We start from the raw sequence: 24,267 nt of genomic DNA, 5'->3' as shown, positions 1-24,267 counted from the left end.
AATTTCTTACTCTCTTTCAGGAATGGATCGTGATTATGGTCCTGGATCTTATGGAGGTCTGACATTCAAGGATATTTATCTAAAAATTCTTCTTTTGAGTACCAGTAAAGGTGAGCATTGTTTAATTTTTTTCTTTTTAAACTCTTATAGGGATGGATCGTGACTATGGCCATGGATCCTATGGGGGTCAAAGATCCATGGATTCCTACCTAAACCAGTCATATGGCATGGACAATCACAGTGGTGGTGGTGGGGGTAGCAGGTAAATTGCTTAATCACTTAGCCAAATAAATAGACAACTATAAGATTATGGATATATTATTTTAAGTATTTCTTAGGCATGTTACGATACTTGAACTTTGCTGTTTGGTACTGAATAATCACCTTAAATGTTTAAGAGTGTTAATAGGTATAAGAATTTATCTCAGGATCACTGGCAAACATTATTTTATTTTAGGAAAACCCTAAATAGCTATTATTTCAGTATAATAGAGTAAGATACTGTTTTTAGCAGTGAACTTTTTAACTTCTTTTACTTTTAACTCCTTCTCAGTCAAAATGTCCTGAACAAATGATATAAAAATGTTATTGAAAATATTATTTGTGAAGCTTTTTCCTAACAACAACAACAACAACAAAATCTTTCCTAGTGTGGGGTGCTATCTAAAGCAGCAAACCACTCTGACTAGAATGGATTTAATTGAATCAGTCTAGAAACATTTGATTCCTAAAATTTAAGATAGGTATTCTATTAATTTTAATTTTAATAAGAGCATATTGTAATAGTAAAAATGTTCTTTAAATCATGTCCGGTTTATTTATTGGCATATACTACTTACACCAAAAACACTTGTACTCTAGGCTAGGAGCATGAACACTTAATGCCATGAACACTGTACCTAGGTTGTATTTATATTTCACTGTTGATACTGCGTAAAGCTTAAACCTACTTAAACAACTATAGGCTTTAGGGTTGACCATATTTCGGGTAAAGGGGGTCTACTTTATGAGGCACAAAAATTCCTGCTGAATATAAATAAGACTAGTTAGGAGACATTTGAAACCATCATCCTTCTTCATAAATTGAAGGATCCAGATTTCTTAATGATGGACTGAATGATGCTTACTTTCCTTCTTTCTGCTTCCAGTGTGCCACTATGGTTTATAGTAGAGAAAAATCAAGAAAATGAACAATTACTACAATTTTGTTTATGTGAGAGATGTTTTGAAAAATGTAGTTGAAAAGAAATAATTTTTTATGTGGTTATAAGGATTCAGAAGTAAATGCTACCTTCTTTTTAGTGATCTGTAAATAACTGAAGTAATGTAACCCATTTAAATGTTTTAATATATCATTTATTGCCCTATTACATTGTAAATATAATGTGCATAAACTGTTTCTGTAGATGTTATTGTTTTATCTCATGTGTAATTGTGGGCCTTTATAAAACTGTGTTGTAAGACATCAAGTAACTTTTATAATCCATGCTTTGGGTTTGTGAGAAGTAAGATGATTTGTTTCTTTTGTTGACTCTATTAAAAACTTGAGGAGACTGTGTGCTCCCTTTTTTTAGAGTAGTTTTATGTGATAATTTCCTGACAGGAAATAATTTTTTGAATAATTGAAGACATTATAAAATGTATTCTTTTTCATCTGCCTTGAAAATTCATATGCAGAGGGTATATGTTGGTGATCTTTTACTTTTGTATTTTATTTTATGTGTTTATCTTTGTAGATTTGTTAGATTTTCTAGTCTACAAGTAAAAAGTGATTGAGCATTTATTGATTATTAACCTTGGCTGAAGTTTGGCAGATTGTCAAATTTTTATAACCAGAGATAATTCCCCAAATTTTGACTACTACAGACAAAATGAAGCAGTTTTGTGATATAGATTATTGGGGTGCAAAAGGATCTCTCTGTGTCACAAAGAGCCTACATCTATGTGGTCTTCAATATGTGTCCCTTTTGAAAGCCAAAATATTGTAAATGTTTTGTAATTTTTAATATTAGGGATAGTTGCAAAGAAAGTTTGATAGCATGTGAACTTGAGCAAATGACCTTTTCTAAGACTAGGGCTGGGCTTAAATAATGACAGACAAATCTTTTCTTAATAAAATAGAAAAGCTGCTAAAAAGCAGATTTTTAAGTTAAGGTTTACTAAACTCAATTCCTATTTAGAAATTGACTCAGATAGCTTTCTATCTGGTCTCATGTTGAACTGCCCAGCCCTAATCAAATGTGAACAAAAAAGTAGAACTGTGCAAACCAGTATGGTATAAATGAATTTTAGTTGATAAATGTCATCTGATAATTTGTCTTTTGAATTGTCTAACATTAGTAAGCTTACTTTTGTTTTTTCCCTCACTGTGCAACTTTTCCAGGTTTGGACCTTATGAGTCTTACGACTCCAGGTCTTCTCTGGGTGGGCGAGATCTGTACAGATCTGGCTATGGTTTTAATGAACCCGAACAAAGCCGCTTCGGAGGTAGTTATGGTGGTCGATTTGAGAGCTCCTACCGGAATAGCCTTGACTCTTTCGGAGGTAGAAACCAGGGCGGGTCTAGCTGGGAAGCACCTTACTCCCGTTCAAAATTGAGGCCTGGGTTTATGGAGGACAGAGGAAGAGAGAATTACTCTTCCTACAGCAGTTTTTCTTCACCCCATATGAAGCCTGCACCTGTAGGCTCTCGGGGGAGAGGAACGCCTGCTTATCCTGAAAGTACGTTTGGAAGCAGAAACTATGATGCTTTTGGAGGACCATCAACAGGCAGAGGCCGAGGCCGAGGAGTAAGTACAACAGAATCTTTTCAGATTCTTTTCACTAGTCACTCTTTTAAACCCTTTCAAGACCATCGTTTTCAACTAGAATAAACACTGTTCATCCCAGTGTATTTTGAAGCAAAAGCTGAGTCATAAACATATTTTTTAGGTTGATGGTAAAAGTTTTTACAGCACCTGAGAAAATAAGTGGCAGTTTGAGATAATCATAAAGTTGTGCCAAATCTCCCTTTATTAAAAAGGTGAGGATATTAGGTTTGGTCTAAAAGGGGTTAAAAGGAGTTGCATTTTTCCTTGTAAACACTAGCAGTTTTGCTGGTGGAACAGTTCTTAGATTTTTGTGAAAGATCACTGAAGTCTTTTTGAATTTTTGAGTAGGTTAAAGGTGCAATGTATGATAAAATGTTTATACTTTGTTGCTAAACTCTAGCAAGTAGAATTTCTTCAAAGCTCCATGTTTCACATTAAACAAAGAGACTAAAAGTTGGTGATAGGTCAGGGTAGCTTAGCCATGGTGAAGAAGTTGATGTGTATAATAGATTGTAGAATGATTTGTGGTCAGTATAATTTTGCTAACTTACTCTCTTACAATATGTCCTATTGCTGGTTGTTTTATTTTCCCTTGTGTCACTAGCTTTACTATTGAGAAATAATTTCCTACCTGTACAGACATGTTTATGGTTCCTTCTTAGGAAGTAATATTTTGTAAATTATTGCTTAAATGAATAAATTTACTAGGTCTCCACTGTTTAATTAGGGTATATAGTGTAAAGATTATGGTTTATGTTCGTTAGGTAACTTGATTGACATGGAATTTTACCTAGTAAGTGTATGTAGATTGTGGGGTTATTATGTAGTTTGATCATTTAAAGAATATTGTAAGGCTTTAAGTCAGTTGCTTTTAATGAATATTCTCTTTATAGAGGAAAGTACTTAGGCTAAAAAATATAGTAGGGTACACATTTTTGACTGTTTATTAACCTTTGGTATATCAGTATAACCTGTCATACTTGGTGTAGAAATTTTGCATTTTTAACTCTTTGCTTATGTAAAAATGCATTGCACCTTTAATGGATAATTAATGAAGATTTTTCTGATGTGACTATATAAGTTACCTGGAAACACTGCTAGGTTAGATAGATATTCCTAAGCATAATATACAAATGTAAGCAACTCATGTTGCTGTTCCACCATACTTAATGATTGTAGGTTAATTGAAAATAGTTGATGTAATAGGCTTTGGGTTTTGAAACTGAAAATCAAATTCCAGTTTGAAAATTTGGAAAACACTTCACATTTTCTGTGCTGTATATTCTTTTAGGCAAAGGAATTTTTTCTTAATGAGACTTCAAATACCAGTTTTGTTTTCATGATAGTAAAACAAGTAGTCCCATACTTTGTATTTACCATTCTAGTCTGAATGGACTTTTCTTTCTTTCTTCCTGTTAATGAAGTAGATGAATCAATAGGACCTTCGTTTTTAATCTTCACTTGTACAATTCCCATTGGGTCCTTCTCTTCAGATTACTCCTCAATCTTTATTTTCTAAAAATAAGATTAGCAGAATAAATTTCTATGGACATGTTGTCTCTTGGTGTAGTGGATTTTGTTAATGACAGGAGAAGAGGAAGGGACATAAAGAGTCGTTTGGTTGCATGACTCTTCGTCTGTAAACTTTTGCTTCTTGGGTTTCGGGATCAGAATATGTTTCTCTAGGTAAGAATGTGAATGGAACGTCAGATGCAATTCTTTATCTGAAGTGTGTCTTGGAAGTTGATGCATGGTTATGCTTTAACTCTCCTATTTCATACTAATGTTCCATCTCGCCTTCTCATTCCCTTTTTCAACAGGGAGAAATACTAAATGATTTCTGGATCTTTTTTACTTCAAACTACAAACATGGTCTTCTTTGTGTATCTTAGTTTTAAGCCAAGTTTTAGTAAAATAAAGATTTCTTTTAAGGTCTTTTCATGGGAAAACATCAATTAGGAACTCTGAAGAGGAGTTGTCAGAGAGTTGTACAAGTGGTAACATTCTGACAGGCACATATGTTGTTTATGATCTCAAGTAATTTTGAATTGTAAAAATAAAGAAGTAGGTAGCAAATACCCATTATTCTACTGGAAATAAAAATACTAATTTGATGGATTTGAGTACATGTAATAATACAAAGTTTTTCAACGTGTTTTTTCAGAATGGACATGTAAAATTTAGTTATATTCCAGGGAATTTTCAGGTGAAAATTAGTAGATAGATAACATGAAAATTTTATGTGAATTCATTTTTTATCTTTGGACAACATGCTAATGTTTCTTGATTTCACAAATTTACAGCATATGGGTGATTTTGGAAGCATTCATAGACCTGGAATTGTTGTTGACTATCAAAACAAACCTACCAATGTGACAGTTGCTGCTGCAAGAGGAATAAAGAGAAAAATGATGCAGCCATTTAACAAACCTGGTGGAACCTTTATCAAGAAACCCAAGCTAACAAAACCTATGGAGAAGATGAGCCTCAGCAAATCACCCAGTAAGTAAGAAAATATAATTGTTATGGTTCAGGATACTGTTTATTTTTTAAAATTCAGTGCTTGTAGAAAATTTTTCCATGTTACATAGAAAACAATTATGTAAAAACATGATTATGATTGTAGCAATTAGGTCTGTGAATTCCCTAGTGCAGTTATTAATCATGTACTCAAGATACTTTTTAAATTTACATGCCCTGGTTCACCCCTTTTTCCTGAATTCTATGTGGTGGGGCCAGAACATCTATATTTTTAAAAAGGCCTTGCATATTATTTTGATCCAAAGTTCTTTATTGGGTGTAATATTTTATTATTGGAGGTATTGTGGACAAAGTGGTATGCCATATAACATAGACTCTCCTTTATGAGGACAAAGGAAAGAAATTTTTCATGGTCCTTGGTACTAGGAAAAGTTGTGTTTCTTCTAGAAAATTAATTTGCTTTTACTCTTCTGGACATGATGACTCTTAGAGATAATCATATTTCTATTTTTACGTTGTTACAAAATTTAAAGCCAATCTGAAAGTAAAATTAAGAAAACAATAAAACAGTTTCATTCATGATAGCATCAAGAAGAATCAAATACTTGGGAATAAATTTAACAAAAGAAGTACAAAACTTATACTCTGAAACTACAGACATTGTTGAAAGAAATTAAAGAAGATCTAAATAAATGGAAAAACTAAATAAATGTTTGTAGATTGGAAGACTAACATTGTTAAGATTGCAGTATTCCCCAAACTGATCTACAGATTCAGCACAAATCCTATCAGAATTCTATTAATAGTTGACTTTGTGAAAATTGACAGGCTGATTCTGAAATTTGTAGGGAATTGCAAGGGACCTAGAATAGTCAAAATCATCCTTAAAGAGAAGAACAGAGTAGAAGTACTCACACTTCATGATTTGAAAAGTTACTGCAAAGCAGTGGTAATCAAGATAGTGTGGTACTGGTACAAGGACAGACATATAGAGCAGTGAAATAGAATTGAGAGTCCAGAAATAAACATACATCTATGGTCAAATGGTTTTTAATAAGTGTGTCAAGACTATTCAATGGGAAGAGAATAGTCTTTTCAACAAATGGTGGTGTGGCAACTGGATAGCCACATGCAAAAGCTAAAATGCAAGAGCTGAAACTATAAAACGCTTAGAAGAAAATAATAGGGTATATCTTCAGGACTCTGAATTTGGCAAGGAATTCTTAGATATGACACCAAAAGCAAGAGCAACAAATAAAAAATAGATAAATCAGAGTTCATCAAAAGTAAAAGCTTTAGTGCTTCAAAGGATACCATCAAGAAAGTGAAAAACAATCCACACAATGGGAGAAGATATTTGCAAATCATATATCTGGTAAGGGACTTGTATCAGAATATATAAAGAACTCTTACAACTCAATAATAAAAAGACAAATGATCATTACAAAGTGGGCAAAGAATCTGAACAGACATTCCTCCAAAAAAGATATACAAGCAGCCAGTAAGTACATGAAAAGATACTCAAAAATCAGTTGTCAGGGAAATACAAATCAAGACTATAATCAGATACCATTTCATATCCAACTGAATAGCTAGAATCAAAAAGATAATAAGCTTTAGCAAGGATGCGGAGAAATCAGAACCCTCATATACTGCTGGTAGCAATGAATGTAAAGTGGGGCAGCCACTTTGGAAACCAGTCTAGCAGTTCCTCAAGCAATTAAACAAAATTATATGACCCATCAGTTCCACTCCTTGGTATATACTCAAGAGAAATGAAAATATAGGTTCACACAAAAACCCATATATGGGTGTTTATAGCAGCATTATGCATAGTAGTCAAAAGGTGGAAACAACCCAAATATCCATCAAGAGTTGAGTAGATAAATATCCATATGGACATTTGGAATATGGACATATGGAATAAAGTACTGATGTATGCCACAACTTGGATGAACTTTGAAAAGATTATGCTAAATGAAAGAAGTCAGTCACAAAAGTCCATATATTATGTGATTCTATTCATTTGGAAATCCAGAATAAGGAAATCTATAGGGACAGAAAATAGATTAGTGGTTGCTTTGGGCTGTGGGGTGGGACATGGAGGTGTGGTACCTGGTACCCAGTTTCTTTTTGAGGTGATGAAAATGTTCTAAAATTGAATGTGGTGATGGTTGTACATATCTGTGAATATACTAAAAACCATTGGTTTGTACACTTTAAATAGGTGAATTGTATGGCATGTGAATTATATCTCTATAAAGCTTCTTTTTAAAAAAAAGTTCAGGCCAGGTGAGGTGGTTCATGCCTGTAATCCTAGCACTTTGGGAGGCCGAGGTGGGAAGATTGCTTGAGGTCAGGAGTTCAAGACCAGGCTGAGCAAGAATGAGACTTGGTCTCTGCAAAAAATAGAAAAATTAGCCGGGCGTGGTGGCATACACCTATAGTCCTAGCTACTCAGGAGGCTGAGCCCAGGAGTTGGGAGGTTGCCATGCCCAGGGATTGTACCACTGTATGTCCGCATGGGTGACTGAGAAGATGTCTCAAAAAAAAAAAGGAAGAAAGAAATTTTGGGAGAGTTCCTACAATATGAATATGAATTCTAGCATCCAGGGCTCTCCAGTGTTAATTGGACTTCCCTTTGCATTTGAGGTCAGGTTACTATAGTGCTTCCCAAAGTGTTGGTGTTTAAGATGATTTTTAGGTGATAAGGACATTATTGCTTAGAATAATAAGAAAAAAATGAGCAGATTTAAAGAAAAATATGTAGCAAATAATCACAAAGATGAAAAGCAAATATGGCAAAATTCATGATGATGGTATTCAAATGAACAAAGTTTAATCAACGAAGTTTCAGAAATACTGGGTAGTCTCAGGCTCTGATTTTTCTGGTGAGTTCAATTTAGATTACCATCACTAAGTAAACCCATTAAGTATGTACTTTATGGACTGGTGATTGGAAAGGGTGAATGGAAAAATTGATTTTAGTTTTTACTTTTTTGTCTGATATCCTAGCAAAAACTGATCCTAAAAATGAAGAAGAAGAGAAGCGACGAATTGAGGCTCGGCGAGAGAAACAAAGGCGCAGAAGAGAAAAAAACAGCGAGAAATATGGAGATGGATACAGGTTTGTGCTTAGTAGATTCAGAAAATTGGGTTCATTAAAAAATAATTTCCTAGGATAGGCAATTATATAGATTGTAATGTGAAAAATTTCTAAGATTCAAATGAAAACGTGATTGAAAATACATAGGGATGCTTTTGGTTTTTGATATTTATGTGTAGTCACCACTTAGAAAACATAAGAAAAACGAGATTCTGTTCATAATGGTAATCTGAAAAATATAAAATATCCAGAAACAACAGTATTCCTTAAAAAGAAACACATACCACAACTTGAAGAAAACCACAAAGACTCCTTAAAATTTGAGTATATAATGAAATAGTGATATTCTTGGATAGGAAAACTAAATATTATTATGCAAATCTATAACTTCTTTCCACTCCATATTCCAAAGAAAATTATGAAAAAGAAGAGTAAATTAGTAGGTACTAGCTTTTGTATATATTGAAACATTAATAAGTGGTAATAGTTAAAAATATGTGGTAATAGAGCTAATCAGTGTAACAGAATTATTAGCCTGTGAACAGACTGCATTGTATGTAAGAATATAATATATATACTAAAGAAATTACAAACAAAAAGAATTGAACAACTAAATAATAAGGAAAAAATCGGTTTAGGTCCTCTTCATATACCACCTAGAATGAATCCAGATAGATTAAAAACTTAAAACAATGGAAAATTATAGAAAATAAAGTGTTCTGCAAAGAAAGATTTTTTTTCTAGGCTTAAAAGTTAGTTATAGAGCCTGTAATCCTAGCTCTCTGGGAGGCCGAGGCGGGCGGATTGTTTGAGCTCAGGAGTTCGAAACCAGCCTGAGCAAGAGCGAGACCCCGTCTCTACTAAAAATAGAAAGAAATTAATTGGACAACTAAAAATATATAGAAAAAATTAGCCAGGCATGGTGACGCATGCCTGTAGTCCCAGCTACTCGGGAGGCTGAGGCAGGAGGATCGCTTGAGCCCAGGAGTTTGAGGTTGCTGTGAGCTAGGATGATGCCACGGCACTCTAGCCCGGGCAACACAGTGAGACTCTGTCTCAAAAAAAAAAAAAAAAAAAAAAAAGTTAGTTATAGAATAAGTTACAAGGAAAATGATGAACAGATTTGGCTAACTAAAAACTTGAAAGCAGACAGATTTGGAAAATATAAACATAAGAAATGATTAATGTCTAAATTAGATAAAAATCACTCAGATTTTTTTATAAAAGAGAACTAAGATGTCTAATACTTAATTTGGTGAAGGAATGATAGCTAGTTAATAATTTTAGGAAAATTGGCCAGGTGCAGTTACTCATGCCTGTAATCCCAGCACTCTGAGAGATGGAAGCAGGAGAATTGCTTGAGGCCGGGAGTTTGAGACCAGCCTGTGCAAGAGCGAGACCGTGTCTCTACAAAAAGCAGAAAAATTAGCCAATTACGGTGGTGTGCACCTGTAGTCTCAGCTACTCTGGAGGCTGAGGCAGGAGGATCAATTGAATTTGAGGTTGCAGTGAATTATGATGACTCCATTGCACTTTAGCCTAGGTAACAGAGCAAGACTCTTTCTCCAAAAAAAAAAAAAAACTTAGGGAAATTGTTGAAATCAGTAATTTAAATAAACTGAAAATTTAAGTAATATTATAGTATACCATTTTATTCGTGAAAAGAAATACTGATTTGCTAACTAAGGTGCAAAGAACATTATTATAATTTGCTGATGACTGTATAGTGTAAGTGCTAGTAAGCAATTTAGCAGTTTTTAAAAATATCATAAATTTTCTCATGTCCATTGATCTCTCCAAGGAAATAATCTAAAAATATAGAAGAGTTTAATCTAAAAAGATGCCCATTATAACATTATTTATGATAGCTCTAAAAAGGAATCAAATGCTAGTTATAGAGAATGATCAAGTATATGTAAGGTTTGATAACATCCCTTATGGTCTCTTAGGCCATTGTTAAAAATGAAGGTTATAAAGTCTGTAATAACATGGAGAAAATGCAGGTAAAATATATAAGTATATATACAAAATATAAATTATTCATAGAAGAAAAGACTTAGGAAAACTTTTAAAAAGGACTATAATTGGGGTTTTTCAATTATTTTCTGTGAAGTCTTCCCAGGTACTACTTTAGCTAGGAAAATAAAGAATATAAAATTTAAAAAGTAAATTCAGTATATTTTCCATTCAAAATATATTTTTGTTCTTTAAAAGTTGACTTCTTTGTGTAGCATGAAAGGAACTAAATGTTTCACATCAGTGAATTTTCTAGGTAGCTAAAATTTTCTCTTACTTTAAAAGATAAAATTTTAAGAGAAGAATCCACAAAACCTTTTGATGGATGTCTTTTTTTTTTTTCTCGTGAGATAGAGTCTCACTCTGTTGCCTGGGCTAGAGTGCCGTGGCATCAGCGTAGCTCTCAGCAACCTCAAACTCCTGGGCTCAAGCAATCCTCCTGCCTCAGCCTCCCAAGTAGCTGGGACTACAGGCATGTGCCACCATGCCTGGCTAATTTTTTCTATATATTTTTAGTTGTCCGGCTAATTTCTTTTTATTTTTAGTAGAGATGGTGTCTCACACTCACTCAGGCTGGTCTCGAACTCCTGAGCTCAAAGAATCCGCCTGCCTCGGCCTCCCAGAGTGCTAGGATTAGAGGCGTGAGCCACCGCACCCGGCATGATGGAAGTCTTTTTTAAATGTATGACTTTCCTTCCATATTAAACATCTTTGTTATTAGTTGGTCTTAATGTATACATTAGTATTGTTTATATAAAATGTAGTGAAAGAAAATTCAGTTGCATCTTAAGTACCAGATGTGTTTTGTTTGTTTGGTCTGCCTTTGATTTTAACCTGCTAGATATACTTGTGTAATTTTAGTGTCTAACTTTAATAATCTCTATCCTTTTTCTGGTTTGTAATTCCTAATTTATTGCGACTTGAGAAACAATAGGATTGAACTTATTAAGAATTAATTCATGAAAAGAAGCTTTACTTCTAAGAGTACTGCTATTTTTGGTCCTTGCATGTATCTTTCCCACTCTTCATCTCTTATAATTCCTTCTTTTGGCAGAGGCTTACTTTGGTGTGGAAATGAATTGAAATTGTCAATGTGCAGGAGCCAAAAGATGATTTTGCATTATCAGATTCATTTTTCTATTTAATTACCCTGTGAATACTTTTCCCATTAAAAATTGTAGATTTGGGTATGGTATGTTCATGTTAATGTAAGTGTTGCGATTTAGAGAACATGAAAGAACTGAACTTTCATTTAGCTGTTTTCTCCATAACTCTAATTATAAACCTGATTATATAACCAAAAGAATGTCAATCAAGTAAATTATCATTTTAGGATAAGAATTCTTTAAAATGGTCTAAAATTATTTTAATTTACCAAAGCAGTTTTACTTTGAGTTAGGAGAATTAGAGATTGAGTAAATGACTATTCTTGTGATATGTTCCTTAGGATATTTGAATGCTTTCAGCATAATAAAGAGGATGGAAAGGTGACTATGTATACCTAAATTTAAGGGAACACAGGGGGAAAGGGATGGATGTGTGAAAGGTGTACACAAACAACAGTATTGGTGAAGATGGCCAAAGGAGAAGTGCAAAGTAGTCTTACGAGACGTAACTTCTAAAATAGGGGTGCAGGGAAATCAGGAAGGCTGCATGATGGAAGTGGTATTTGAACTGATCTAGAAATGTTAGGGTTGCCAGAGCAGTTGAGAGACACAGCCCATGTACAGGGCATGGCTTGATGTAAAAGCGAAGAAATAGAAATATTTTATTGTGTTCAGAAAACGGAAAGCTGTGTGTAGTGAAGTGATTAGTGAGGTGAAATATGTAATCTAATTTAAGCATTTAATGAAGACATATTATGTGTGAGATACTGTTCAAGGTATTGGTAGGTAAAGCCAAAAAGATAGGAGAGATTACAAAATTTCCTAGATGGCAACTGAAAGCATTTTGACTTTACTTTTTGAGGCTTTAAGGAGCCAATGAATCCTTTTGAGCTGTGATGTGCTCTTACCTCCTTTAGGAAGTAACAATATTAATTGACTAATTACTATGTGTCAGGAAGGTGTTCTAAGGGCTTTATATATATTAATTTTTTTTTAATTCTCATGAGATCTGTGAAGGTTCTCAAATCATTAAGATAAGAAAACCAAGGCCAAGATAAGTAACTTGCCCGAGGTCACAAAAGGGAGCTAGGATATAAACCCGGAAGTTGGCTCCAGAGCCTGGTTTCTCAACCAGGAAAATAAATTTAATAACATTGCAAAGAGTTAATTGGAAAATGGAGACTGGAGAGAGAAACCAGTTAGGAGTCTGTTGTCATAATTCAAGGAAAAGGAAATAACAACATACATAAGGTAGAAACAATTAAATGAGAGAATTCATTCTGGAGTGGCTCTTGAGCTTCTAAATGTGTGCATTTGTCCAGTCCAGAACTGTTAGTTACTCTGAGGTGGTCTTTAGGGGCAAGACTTCTGATCACCCAAGAGCTCCATAAAAATGAATTATGGTTGTCTGGTATGCCACCTGACTTTGTTGATACTACCTTAGTGGTTTAGAGGCTTGAGGATGTAACAGCATATAAAATAAGTTATGGAACTTTGGAAACTTGGTACTTCTTGAGGTTTGCTTTGGGCTTTTTATTAGTAATTGGTCTCATCTTGAAGTGAATAGTTTATAGAACCACTGATTCCTCTTTTCTTACTCTGATGCTGCAAGGTGGACTAGAAATGCAAACTGGTATAATGACTGTGCTGTCTAAATAGGCGTTTAAAGAAATATTCTTTTTTCTGACTTAAGATAAATTTAAGTCAGTCATAAAATGGAAGGAAAAAAAAGAAATCATTTATGCTGGTAAAATTAGTTTCAATGGTATATTCTTATGATCTCTTTTCTAAGTGAATAAAGTGATATTTAAAGAAAAACTTTTTTCTTTTTAGAATGGCATTTACGTGTTCATTTTGTAAATTTCGAACGTTTGAAGAAAAAGATATTGAACTGCATCTAGAAAGTTCTTCGCACCAGGAGACATTAGATCATATTCAGAAACAAACCAAATTTGATAAAGTAGTTATGGAGTTTTTGCATGTAAGTATCTGTTTTTGAAGTGAGAAACATTTATCTGATGTGAATTTCTTATCATTTCATTTTTCAGTTTCATATATCCCCCATTTTGTGTTTCTAAAAACTTAATTACCTATTTATTTGAAGAAAGAGTTGTTTTAAAATTAACCCAGAATTAGATATAGATTCCAGTATGATAGAATTTGAATTTATTATTTGAGAAATAACTCTACGTTTGTTACAGTAGTTTCTGGCTGAGGTGTCACAAAAAGAATTCCTGTAACAACTGTTTAGATTCAGCTGTCATTCATTGAGAATCTACTATGTACCTGGGGTTATGCTGGATACTTTCATTCATTATTTCAGTTAGGCCTCATAACAACTCATTACTGTGAAAGATCATACAGCAGTTAGGTGACTTTGTCAGTAGGTGACAGAGTCCGAATTCAGAGCCAGAGAGCCTGGTGTGTGTTTAGTGTCCCTTGTTTTATCAGTATGTAGTAATCAATTTTATAATTTTTCTTAAATACCTATGAAAGATGCTATGTGAGGCATTGAAGACACAGACACTATCTTCAGTGAACTAATAATAATTGGAAATTGGCCGGGCGCGGTGGCTCACGCCCGAATCCTAGCACTCTAGGAGGCCGAGGCGGGCGGATTGTTTGAGCTCAGGAGTTCGAAACCAGCTGAGCAAGAGCGAGACCCCGTCTCTACTAAAAATAGAAATAAATTAATTGGACAACTAAAAATATATGGAAGAAATTAGCCGGGCATGGTGGCGCATGCCTGTAGTCCCAGCTGCTCGGGAGGCTGAGGCAGAAGAATTGCTTGAGTCCAGGAGTTTGAGGTTGCTGTGAGCTAGGCTGATGCCATGGCACTCTGGCCCAGGCAAAAGAATGAGATTCTGTCTCAAAAAAAAAAAAAAAAAAAATTGGAAATTGAACACATTCACAGATACGCGAATGATCTAGTTAAGTGGCAATGCCAAGAATGCAGAAATTGAGAACAGATATTAGTTCTTATATAGCAGATATTATATTTTCTATAGAATAAGCATGATGCTAAGCATATACTAAGTGCTCATTGAAAACTATTTGGATTCTTCCTATTTTGTTTTCCAGGAATGTATGGTGAACAAATTCAAGAAAACATCTATTCGTAAGCAACAGACAAATAATCAAACAGAAGCAGTCAAAATAATTGAAAAAGATGTTATGGAAGGTAAGTAGTTAAACAAATTGTTTTATTAAATTTACATGTGTATTTTGTGTATCATAACTTGTTTCAATGTAAATGATAGTCCCTAGAGTGATATAATACACAGTCATGTATGCTATAGCCTTCAGTTACCAGAAATGAACTTTTTTGACTTTCTGTTCTCATGTTTACAAATTTATCACTATCTACCATTATCTCTTTCACTTCAGTTTCAGAGGAAAAGTCACCTTTTCCTCTAGGTGAGAGATACTTCTATCTGTCCTCTGTCCCTCTTATCCCTTCTCATCTTCTGAAGTTCAAATCATGAACTCTTCTGTTTTTCAGTCTTTCCTTCTCTTTCGATTCCATATCTGGAGCCTATAAATAAGCTCTTACATAAAAAGAAAAACAAAAAAACCCAATCAACAAAAGGAACAAAAGAAAAGAAAAGGAAAGAAAAACCAGACAATAGTTATCCTAAACCCTGCCTTTTCTTTTTCTCTTTAAATAACCAATAGTTCTTTAAGCATAGCCCATACTGGTCTCTGCTTCTTCACTTCCCATGTATTACTTTATGTACAGTAAACAACTTTCTACTACCATTAGTCTACTGAAACTGCTCTGACAGAAGTTCCCAACACTGACTTCTATAGGTTCTTTTGAATCATTATGTCCTATAACATTTTTTGCTAACTACATTCTTTGTGAATTATTTTCCTTCCTTAGTTTCTGTTGCACCTCACTGGCCTAATGTTTTCTTTATCCCCTCATCATTTTTTCAGTCTCTGTGCTTTTCTTTCTCTATCAGTTTTTTAGAATTTGGTATTTCTCAATACTCTGTTATTATCTCCATTACCCTCCCTCTTTATATTCCTTCCTGGTGAATTCATTTACTTATGGAGCTCAAATTAAATTCTAGATGTTTATTAATTATACATTATTATCTCTAGCACAGTCTCTTCTAAACTCTGGTCTCATACATACAACTGTGTGCAGGTATCTGTCCACAACAGTCACACAAAATCAATATATCCAAAAAACTTTCATCTCCTTGAGCATGCCCTACCCCACAAAGAAAACAAAATAAAAACTTAGTTATCACCTTCATTTATATTGAAAAGGGGCCCTACTATCTACAAAGCCAGAAGTACATAGTTATCCTAAATACTTTTATCTGTAGCACTGTGTCCTATTCGTTATATCTTTTAAATATTTGCCAAATCTATTTCTTTACTTTTGTTTTAAATACTACAATTGTTCAAATTCTTATCCATTCTCTTGCCAATTTTAGTATTTTTCTAACTAGTTTGCTTTCTTTCAGTCTTTTATATCTTTAATTCTACTACATGATCTTATTACTTCAGAAACTTTCAGTGGCTCCCCATCTTCCACCAGATAAGGTTCAAATTCCTAGATGTGACACACAAAGCTCTTTATAATCTAGACCCTTCTCTTTCTTCTATTCTCATCTTTTGTCTTTTGTTTATACTCTGCCCCAGCCATACTGACTTACTTGCAATTCCCAGAAAGTGCCACTTTCTCTCATACTTCACCTTTCCCTTGCATATGTTTACACCTCACCTGTAATCAACCCCAGTCACTATTTTCAAGATCCAGAATATATTTGTTCCTCATCAATCCAATTTTGCCATCTGTTCCCTTTTCCATCCCCTTCCATATTCATAATCATGGAAATTCTTATTTTACTACAAAATCAACATTTGTTTTCCTTTATATTTTGCGGGGGATGGATTTATAGGCTTCATACCTGATTGTTTAACATGATTAGGAAATACAATGTAATTATACCTTATAATTTTAATCTATATATTTTTAAGTCTATGTGTAGATTTTTGAAATGTGGTAGAAAAACTCAAACCTATTAATACATACTGTGATCCTTATTGTGGAAGAAGGGGCATTAATAATCATGGAAAAACTAAGTAATGAAAACTTGACTGGTCAGAAATTTATGAATCATTTTTTTAATAATTAGATTTCTTTTGTAGGTGTTACTGCAGATGATCACATGATGAAAGTAGAGACTGTTCACTGCAGTGCTTGCAGTGTGTATATCCCTGCTTTACACAGTTCAGTTCAGCAGCACTTAAAGTCACCTGATCACATCAAAGGGAAACAGGTAAATTTTGATCTGTCTTAATGAAGTCGTTGAATTATCCGTCAGTCCTTTATTGTCCTTAGGCTGTTGTTTCCCACCTACTTAACCTGCGTACAATCCTAATCAATCTCATATGTGAATAACTAAGTATACTCAAGAGAGGCATGAGAGTGTAGTGGTTAAGATTGTGGGCTGGGAGGCAGGTGCAGTGGTGGCTCATGCCTATAATCCTAGCACTTTGGGAGGCCGAAGCAGGAGGATCGCTTGAGGCCAGGAGTTTGAGACCAACCTGGGTAACTTAGCAAGACCTTGTCTCTGCAAAAAATAAAAAAATTAGCTTGGTGTGGTGGCATGCGCCTGTAGTCACAGCTGCTGGGGAGGCTGAGGCAGAAGGATTGGTCGAGCCCAGGAGTTTGAGGTTGCAGTGAGCTATGATGATATCACTGCACTCTAGCCCAGGCCAAGAGTAAGACCCTGCATCCTAGTTAGATAGATAGATAGATAGATAGATAGATAGATAGATAGTAGCCTCTGGAGCAAGATTTCATGGGTTTGAATCCTGGTTCAGTATATAGCATGTGTTATGCAAGTAAACTTTCTTTGTCCAAGTTTCCTTATCTATAAAATGAAGATGGACAATCATTTTTTTATGTGATTGTTTTAAGGATTAGATTAATTAAAACATATAAGGTGGCCAGGCGCGGTGGCTCACGCCTGTAATCCTAGCACTCTGGGAGGCCGAGGTGGGTGAATCGCTCAAGGTCAGGAGTTCGAGACTAGCCTGAGACCAGCCTGAGCAAGAGTGAGACCCCGTCTTTACTAAAAAATACAAAGAAATGATCTGGACAACTAAAAATGTATATAATATAGAAAAAATTAGCTGGGCATGGTGGCACATGCCTGTAGTCCCAGCTACTCGGGAGGCTGAGGCAGAAGGATCGCTTGAGCCCAGGATTTTGAGGTTGCTGTGAGCTAGGCTGACGCCACGGCACTCACTCTAGCCGGGACAAAAGAGTGAGACTCTGTCTCAAAATAAATAAATAAATAAATAAAACATATAAGGCAATTAAAATAGTGCCTGATAATGATAAGCATTCAGGAAATTATAGCCGTTGTTGAACTGTTGTTTTTATTAACATTATTTTTAAGTCGGTACAAAATGATTTTGTGAGTGTATGTAGGTGTATGTTTTAGAACAAAAAAGAAAGTAAAGATTTGATTATTACCGACACATTTTTCTAATGGTTGGAAAAAAATTAAAACATAGGATTACTAGTTACCATCTATTGTTACGTTTTTTTGAGTAGAATACTCTTGAAAAACTTACTGTTTTCTTTTTGATTAGCATATTTCTGCTTCAATATTGGTTGGCTTTATTTAGTCAAATTTACTTCAAACAATACAAATGTTTATATTGTGGGAAATTAGTTTGTTAAGAAAGCACATGTAAAGATTCACATATTAAAGACTTAAGATTTGAGTAGAGCATACCTGAGTCTTAAATTTATGTTTTGTGTTGAAGTGAACCTCATTTAACTCAGACTTCTTTAGGCACTTTGAGCACATGTAGTCTTTTATTAATCTTTGCATTTTCTCTTCTTTGGTGTTCTCTTGATACCTTTTTGGCAACTAGACATTCTATATTATTACCCTATATAATATAGTCTTAAAATAACTACAGCCTAGAGGAAGACTAATTACTCTTGTAGTGTGAAAAATTATTCTTTTTTGACAGCATGAAAATTAGTAGTTGGGAGCTGGGAAGATAGACGTAGAGCGGAAATAAAAGAAAGCAACTATCCAGTAGATCTAGACTTGTAGTATTTGGGGACTGAGTGTTTTTTATTGAAGCTAATGGACTTGAATCTTTATTATTTTAATTTATAGATGATTATAGTCACAGTAGTAGTTGTTGCTCTATAGCTGAGTTTGCCAGAAAGTAAATCATTTAAATCTAAGTATTTGAACATAAATTCTGTTTTAGTTATGGAACTAGTTTTCATGGCATGGTTTTCAAGTACCCTCAGTGTGTTCTGTTTTTTTATAGGCTTATAAGGAACAAATAAAACGAGAGAGTGTCTTGACTGCTACAAGTATTTTAAATAATCCAATAGTGAAGGCACGATATGAACGTTTTGTTAAGGTAAGATTTCAGGGCAAAAAGCTTTTCGGGTAGTATTGTAGTAGTGTAATAATTAAATGGTGACATAGTAATCCTTTGTGATATTTAAATATAGCACAACATATTGGAAATAGTTTACTTAATATCTTGCATATAGGTAAAACATCTTTTTCCTAATTATTGTGGTGGCCAGGAGGGGAATAATAAGTGATTCCTCTCTTATCCCCTTTCTAGCTCTGAGTCAGTTGAGAGATACACAGGAATTGGATAGAAGATCAAAATGTTAGCTTTATTCTTGATTTAAAAATAAGATTGTACAGCAACAACAAGAGGAGGAAAAGAAAAAGAAAAAAAAATAAGATTGACTTGGAGAGTATGTCATAGATATGTAGTTACTGTGGACTTTAATATTTCACTCTTAACTTAAACTTACATCCCCCCAACTTCTGTTACTGGCCCAGATGGACATCACTAGGCTTCCCCTAGTTTACCATACCACATAAAGCAGACTAGAATATACCCTTTCCATTGCTAGGAAGACCAAAAGAGGGGACCCAGAAGGGAATGAGTTATGTACACTCAGTTTCTTCTTCCAAGCATACTAATTAGGTAAATCATTCCTCTTCCTTGGATAAAAGTTGGAGAGGAAGCAAGAGGTCAGACATGTTGCTTCAGGAGGGCAGGAGAAAAGAGCTTTGCTCCTAATGTTAGGAAACTCAGATGTGAACGATTGGTATACCTGGCTCACTTTTACTCCTCAGGGTTTTTGACATATATTATTGCTTGAATCCACCTTGACATAAAATTTATTTTAAACACTTATTGTACAAATAAGCACTTACTATATTGTTCAGGAAATTAATAGAAATAAATTTTAGAATTTAGTTTTGAGTCTTTACAAAATAATACCTAGCTTAAAATCATTCTACACTGAAGAGAGCTGTTATGTTGAAGATTTATAACAGTTATTTATATTAGTAAGTAAATATTTTGTAGCTTAAAGAAGTACTATTTATTTTTGCTATCATGGTGAGTACCAGCTCCTCTGTGAAGAAACCTGATATGTATTTAATGACCATTAAATTACCCCTCAACCAGTGACTTCCAAGTTGGATAATCTCACTTCTTTTGGCTTGCTTCTTAGGGGCTTATTTTCTAATTTGTTAATCATATCATCACTGTTTACTACATTCTTGACACTGTTTTAAAAAAATGAATACAGTTCTGAATTGAAATTTTCTGGGAAGTATAGTGCTCAATTTAGCTACGATGCCCTTATCAAAAGGACAAGAGCATCATGGCTATATTTGGAAAAATTAGATATTTTATCCTTGCTTTGTCACAACTTTTGAGAAGTTAGTAGTTTATTGATGTAGGAAAGTATTTTTTAATGAGGGAGGAATATAAAATTAGAATTTCTGTAGCCTTTTCAAACTACACAATTGAGTCACTCATGTGATGGGAGATGACACTGGTGGGAGTGTCTTGCTCATGTGTATATTGTAGAGAAAGCATCTGAACTTAGGAGAACTCTTCTGGAACCTTGTTACTCAGACTGTCATCTGTGGACCAGCAGTATTAGCATGACCTGGGAGCTCTATTAGAAATGCAGAATTTTAGGTCCTACCCAGGCCTACTGAATAAAAATCTTCATTTTAATAAAATCCCAGTTGATTCATATGTATGTTAAAATTCAAGAAGTACTGAAGTCACATGGCTCAGTGATTTCTCTTTGGCATTCCTTTCTGCACTGTTCCCTACTGACATTCCCCAGAACGTTCATTCTCTGCTCATGGTCAGCTTTGGTCATGGCTTAAAAATTTTCACTGGCAAGTGCTATATCTGAGAAAATACCCTCTTAAATCCTTTTCCCTGTCAAATAAATTGATAAGTTCAACAATCTCTTACTTCTCCAGCTGTACCATCTTGTTCTGTCTTCACTCTCTGCTCTGGGCACTTGTGATCACCCCTTTCAACAAGAAATGCTGCTATTCTTTTACATTTAACAGTTTTCAACACTTGCCATCTGTGGTTAGCTTTATTAATTGTCTGTCTTGCTAAAAAATACCATGGAATTGTGCCAGTACCACGGTTGTAAGATTTCCACTCAGTTCACAGTAATTTACTGTCCATGTAATGTGTTTGCTATAGTGACTGTTTCAAACCCTTCTCACGTCCCACATCCCAGATCTCATACTTATTCTCCTCACTTCCCATGTTCTTATTTCTTCTCTTGCATTACGGAGGTTGAGACCATTAGATGTGAGCTCAGTAAATGTTCTCCTCTCTGCTATATATATATATATGTCTTTCCCTAATCTTTATTGTTATCTGTGAGGGAAGATATTCTTCCTTGCCTTTCATCTGTGTTCTTGTTTTATCGTTATCTTTTCCCTTACTTGCATCTGATGTTTTTCTTGTTTTTTTCTGGTCTTTCCCAAACAGACATGCTTATGTGTTCCCTAAATTAAAAATGACTTAACTTTTCCTAGACTTTGGCCCTCTCTGTATTATCTCTTCTTGTCCCACCATGCTTGAAAAAATAGTATACCTTGCATGTACTTTTTACTTCCTATTATTCACTTTTGAAACTAGTGGTTATCAACTGGAGGAATGTAGTCAGAATCACCCATGAGGTGAAGAGCAACCAAAAAGCTACCTAGGCCTTTTTTCGGACCTTCTGAATTCGTGTTTTCCAAACTTCTCAATAAATATCTCCTGAAATGCTTCTTCAACATGCAGGTTATCAGTCTTCCACCCTGGGAATTTCGATTCAGGAGGTCCAGTATTGATTCAGGAATTTGTGTTTTTAGCAAGAATTCTAGGACTTGACTAAATTAAAATCCCAGAGTGTGGAACCAGGGCCTGTGTATTTTGAGAACTTCACAGGAAATTATGAAGATATATTCTTGTACAACTGCAAACACTTACATCATACTTTTAAAACTGTTCTTCCTAAGATTACCAGTGATGTAATTATCAAATCTAGTGGCCTTTAAAAAATGTTAACATTACTATCATTTTAAACATATAAAAGTAAAGGGAGATAGTATAATAAATCCTAAAGAACCTCATTGAGCTATAAAGATGGTCAACTCTAGTGACCTTTTTCAGTCCTTTTGTACTTTTATCTATTTGCATCATTTGGCAGTGTTCATCTTTCACTTAGTCTTGAAAATATTTTACTTTCTTGGATTTCCTCCTGCATCAAATATTCCTTCTCTTCTAACTTCTGCCCCATGTACAGTATAGATATTTTCATAGGGTTTTATTCCAGCCCTTTTTAACATTTAACTCCTCTAGTCCCACTCCAGGGCTGTCCTGTTTACTGTGCACTGTATGCAAGCAATTCACAAATGTAAATACCTACTTTGAACTCTCCTCTTTTAAGTTGCAGATTTATAGCTGCCTGTTAGACTTTTAGACATCTGAAATTCTAATTGTGCATAGCATACACCTACCTACTTCTTTCCCTTTTCTTTTCCATTAGAATGGGGATTCTAAGTACCTGTTCTGTTAATGCTGCCACCACATCTTCTACATTTCCCTGTTCCAAGCTATTGGAATAGCCCCTAGTATCTCTTCTCTTGCTACTCCACTTCATCCTGCACATTCCTACCTGGTTAATATTAAAGGGTAGCACCAGTCTTAATACTTGCCTGTCTAATAGCCTATACTGACACTTCATTTCTTACCACATTATTATAATTATTATAGCTTTCTCAGATAGTCCAGTTTATATGAGATTTGACCCAGATACGTAATTCAAGTATTTAAATAAAATATTATATGTTGAAGATTTATAACAGTTATTTATATTAGTAAGTAAATATTTTGTAGCTTAAAGAAGTACTATTTATTTTTGCTATCATGGTGAGTACCAGCTCCTCTGTGAAGAAACCTGATATGTATTTAATGACCATTAAATTACCCCTCAACCAGTGACTTCCAAGTTGGATAATCTCACTTCTTTTGGCTTGCTTCTTAGGGGCTTATTTTCTAATTTGTTAATCATATCATCACTGTTTACTACATTCTTGACACTGTTTTAAAAAAATGAATACAGTTCTGAATTGAAATTTTCTGGGAAGTATAGTGCTCAATTTAGCTACGATGCCCTTATCAAAAGGACAAGAGCATCATGGCTATATTTGGAAAAATTAGATATTTTATCCTTGCTTTGTCACAACTTTTGAGAAGTTAGTAGTTTATTGATGTAGGAAAGTATTTTTTAATGAGGGAGGAATATAAAATTAGAATTTCTGTAGCCTTTTCAAACTACACAATTGAGTCACTCATGTGATGGGAGATGACACTGGTGGGAGTGTCTTGCTCATGTGTATATTGTAGAGAAAGCATCTGAACTTAGGAGAACTCTTCTGGAACCTTGTTACTCAGACTGTCATCTGTGGACCAGCAGTATTAGCATGACCTGGGAGCTCTATTAGAAATGCAGAATTTTAGGTCCTACCCAGGCCTACTGAATAAAAATCTTCATTTTAATAAAATCCCAGTTGATTCATATGTATGTTAAAATTCAAGAAGTACTGAAGTCACATGGCTCAGTGATTTCTCTTTGGCATTCCTTTCTGCACTGTTCCCTACTGACATTCCCCAGAACGTTCATTCTCTGCTCATGGTCAGCTTTGGTCATGGCTTAAAAATTTTCACTGGCAAGTGCTATATCTGAGAAAATACCCTCTTAAATCCTTTTCCCTGTCAAATAAATTGATAAGTTCAACAATCTCTTACTTCTCCAGCTGTACCATCTTGTTCTGTCTTCACTCTCTGCTCTGGGCACTTGTGATCACCCCTTTCAACAAGAAATGCTGCTATTCTTTTACATTTAACAGTTTTCAACACTTGCCATCTGTGGTTAGCTTTATTAATTGTCTGTCTTGCTAAAAAATACCATGGAATTGTGCCAGTACCACGGTTGTAAGATTTCCACTCAGTTCACAGTAATTTACTGTCCATGTAATGTGTTTGCTATAGTGACTGTTTCAAACCCTTCTCACGTCCCACATCCCAGATCTCATACTTATTCTCCTCACTTCCCATGTTCTTATTTCTTCTCTTGCATTACGGAGGTTGAGACCATTAGATGTGAGCTCAGTAAATGTTCTCCTCTCTGCTATATATATATATATGTCTTTCCCTAATCTTTATTGTTATCTGTGAGGGAAGATATTCTTCCTTGCCTTTCATCTGTGTTCTTGTTTTATCGTTATCTTTTCCCTTACTTGCATCTGATGTTTTTCTTGTTTTTTTCTGGTCTTTCCCAAACAGACATGCTTATGTGTTCCCTAAATTAAAAATGACTTAACTTTTCCTAGACTTTGGCCCTCTC

At 34.6% G+C, this 24,267-nt stretch overlaps 1 protein-coding gene across 1 annotated transcript in view; it reads left to right on the top strand.

The window, feature by feature from the left end:
• The window catches only part of ZNF326 (zinc finger protein 326), a 38,113-nt gene that overhangs the window by 9,967 nt on the left and 3,879 nt on the right, over nucleotides 1–24,267 (top strand). The window contains exons 3-11 of the mRNA XM_012661199.1: nucleotides 21–56; nucleotides 151–262; nucleotides 2,384–2,789; nucleotides 5,114–5,312; nucleotides 8,307–8,418; nucleotides 13,353–13,500; nucleotides 14,601–14,700; nucleotides 16,686–16,816; nucleotides 18,843–18,938. Of these exons, the coding sequence (XP_012516653.1) occupies nucleotides 21–56; nucleotides 151–262; nucleotides 2,384–2,789; nucleotides 5,114–5,312; nucleotides 8,307–8,418; nucleotides 13,353–13,500; nucleotides 14,601–14,700; nucleotides 16,686–16,816; nucleotides 18,843–18,938 (1,340 nt within the window). The remainder of the gene's footprint in view (nucleotides 1–20; nucleotides 57–150; nucleotides 263–2,383; nucleotides 2,790–5,113; nucleotides 5,313–8,306; nucleotides 8,419–13,352; nucleotides 13,501–14,600; nucleotides 14,701–16,685; nucleotides 16,817–18,842; nucleotides 18,939–24,267) is intronic.

The sequence above is a fragment of the Propithecus coquereli genome, unplaced genomic scaffold, assembly GCF_000956105.1.
Source record: "Propithecus coquereli isolate 6110/MARCELLA unplaced genomic scaffold, Pcoq_1.0 Scaffold7, whole genome shotgun sequence".
Lineage (NCBI taxonomy): Eukaryota > Metazoa > Chordata > Mammalia > Primates > Indriidae > Propithecus > Propithecus coquereli.
The sequence above is the reverse complement of the archived record's forward strand: the minus strand, read 5'-3'. Positions and strand labels throughout refer to the sequence as shown.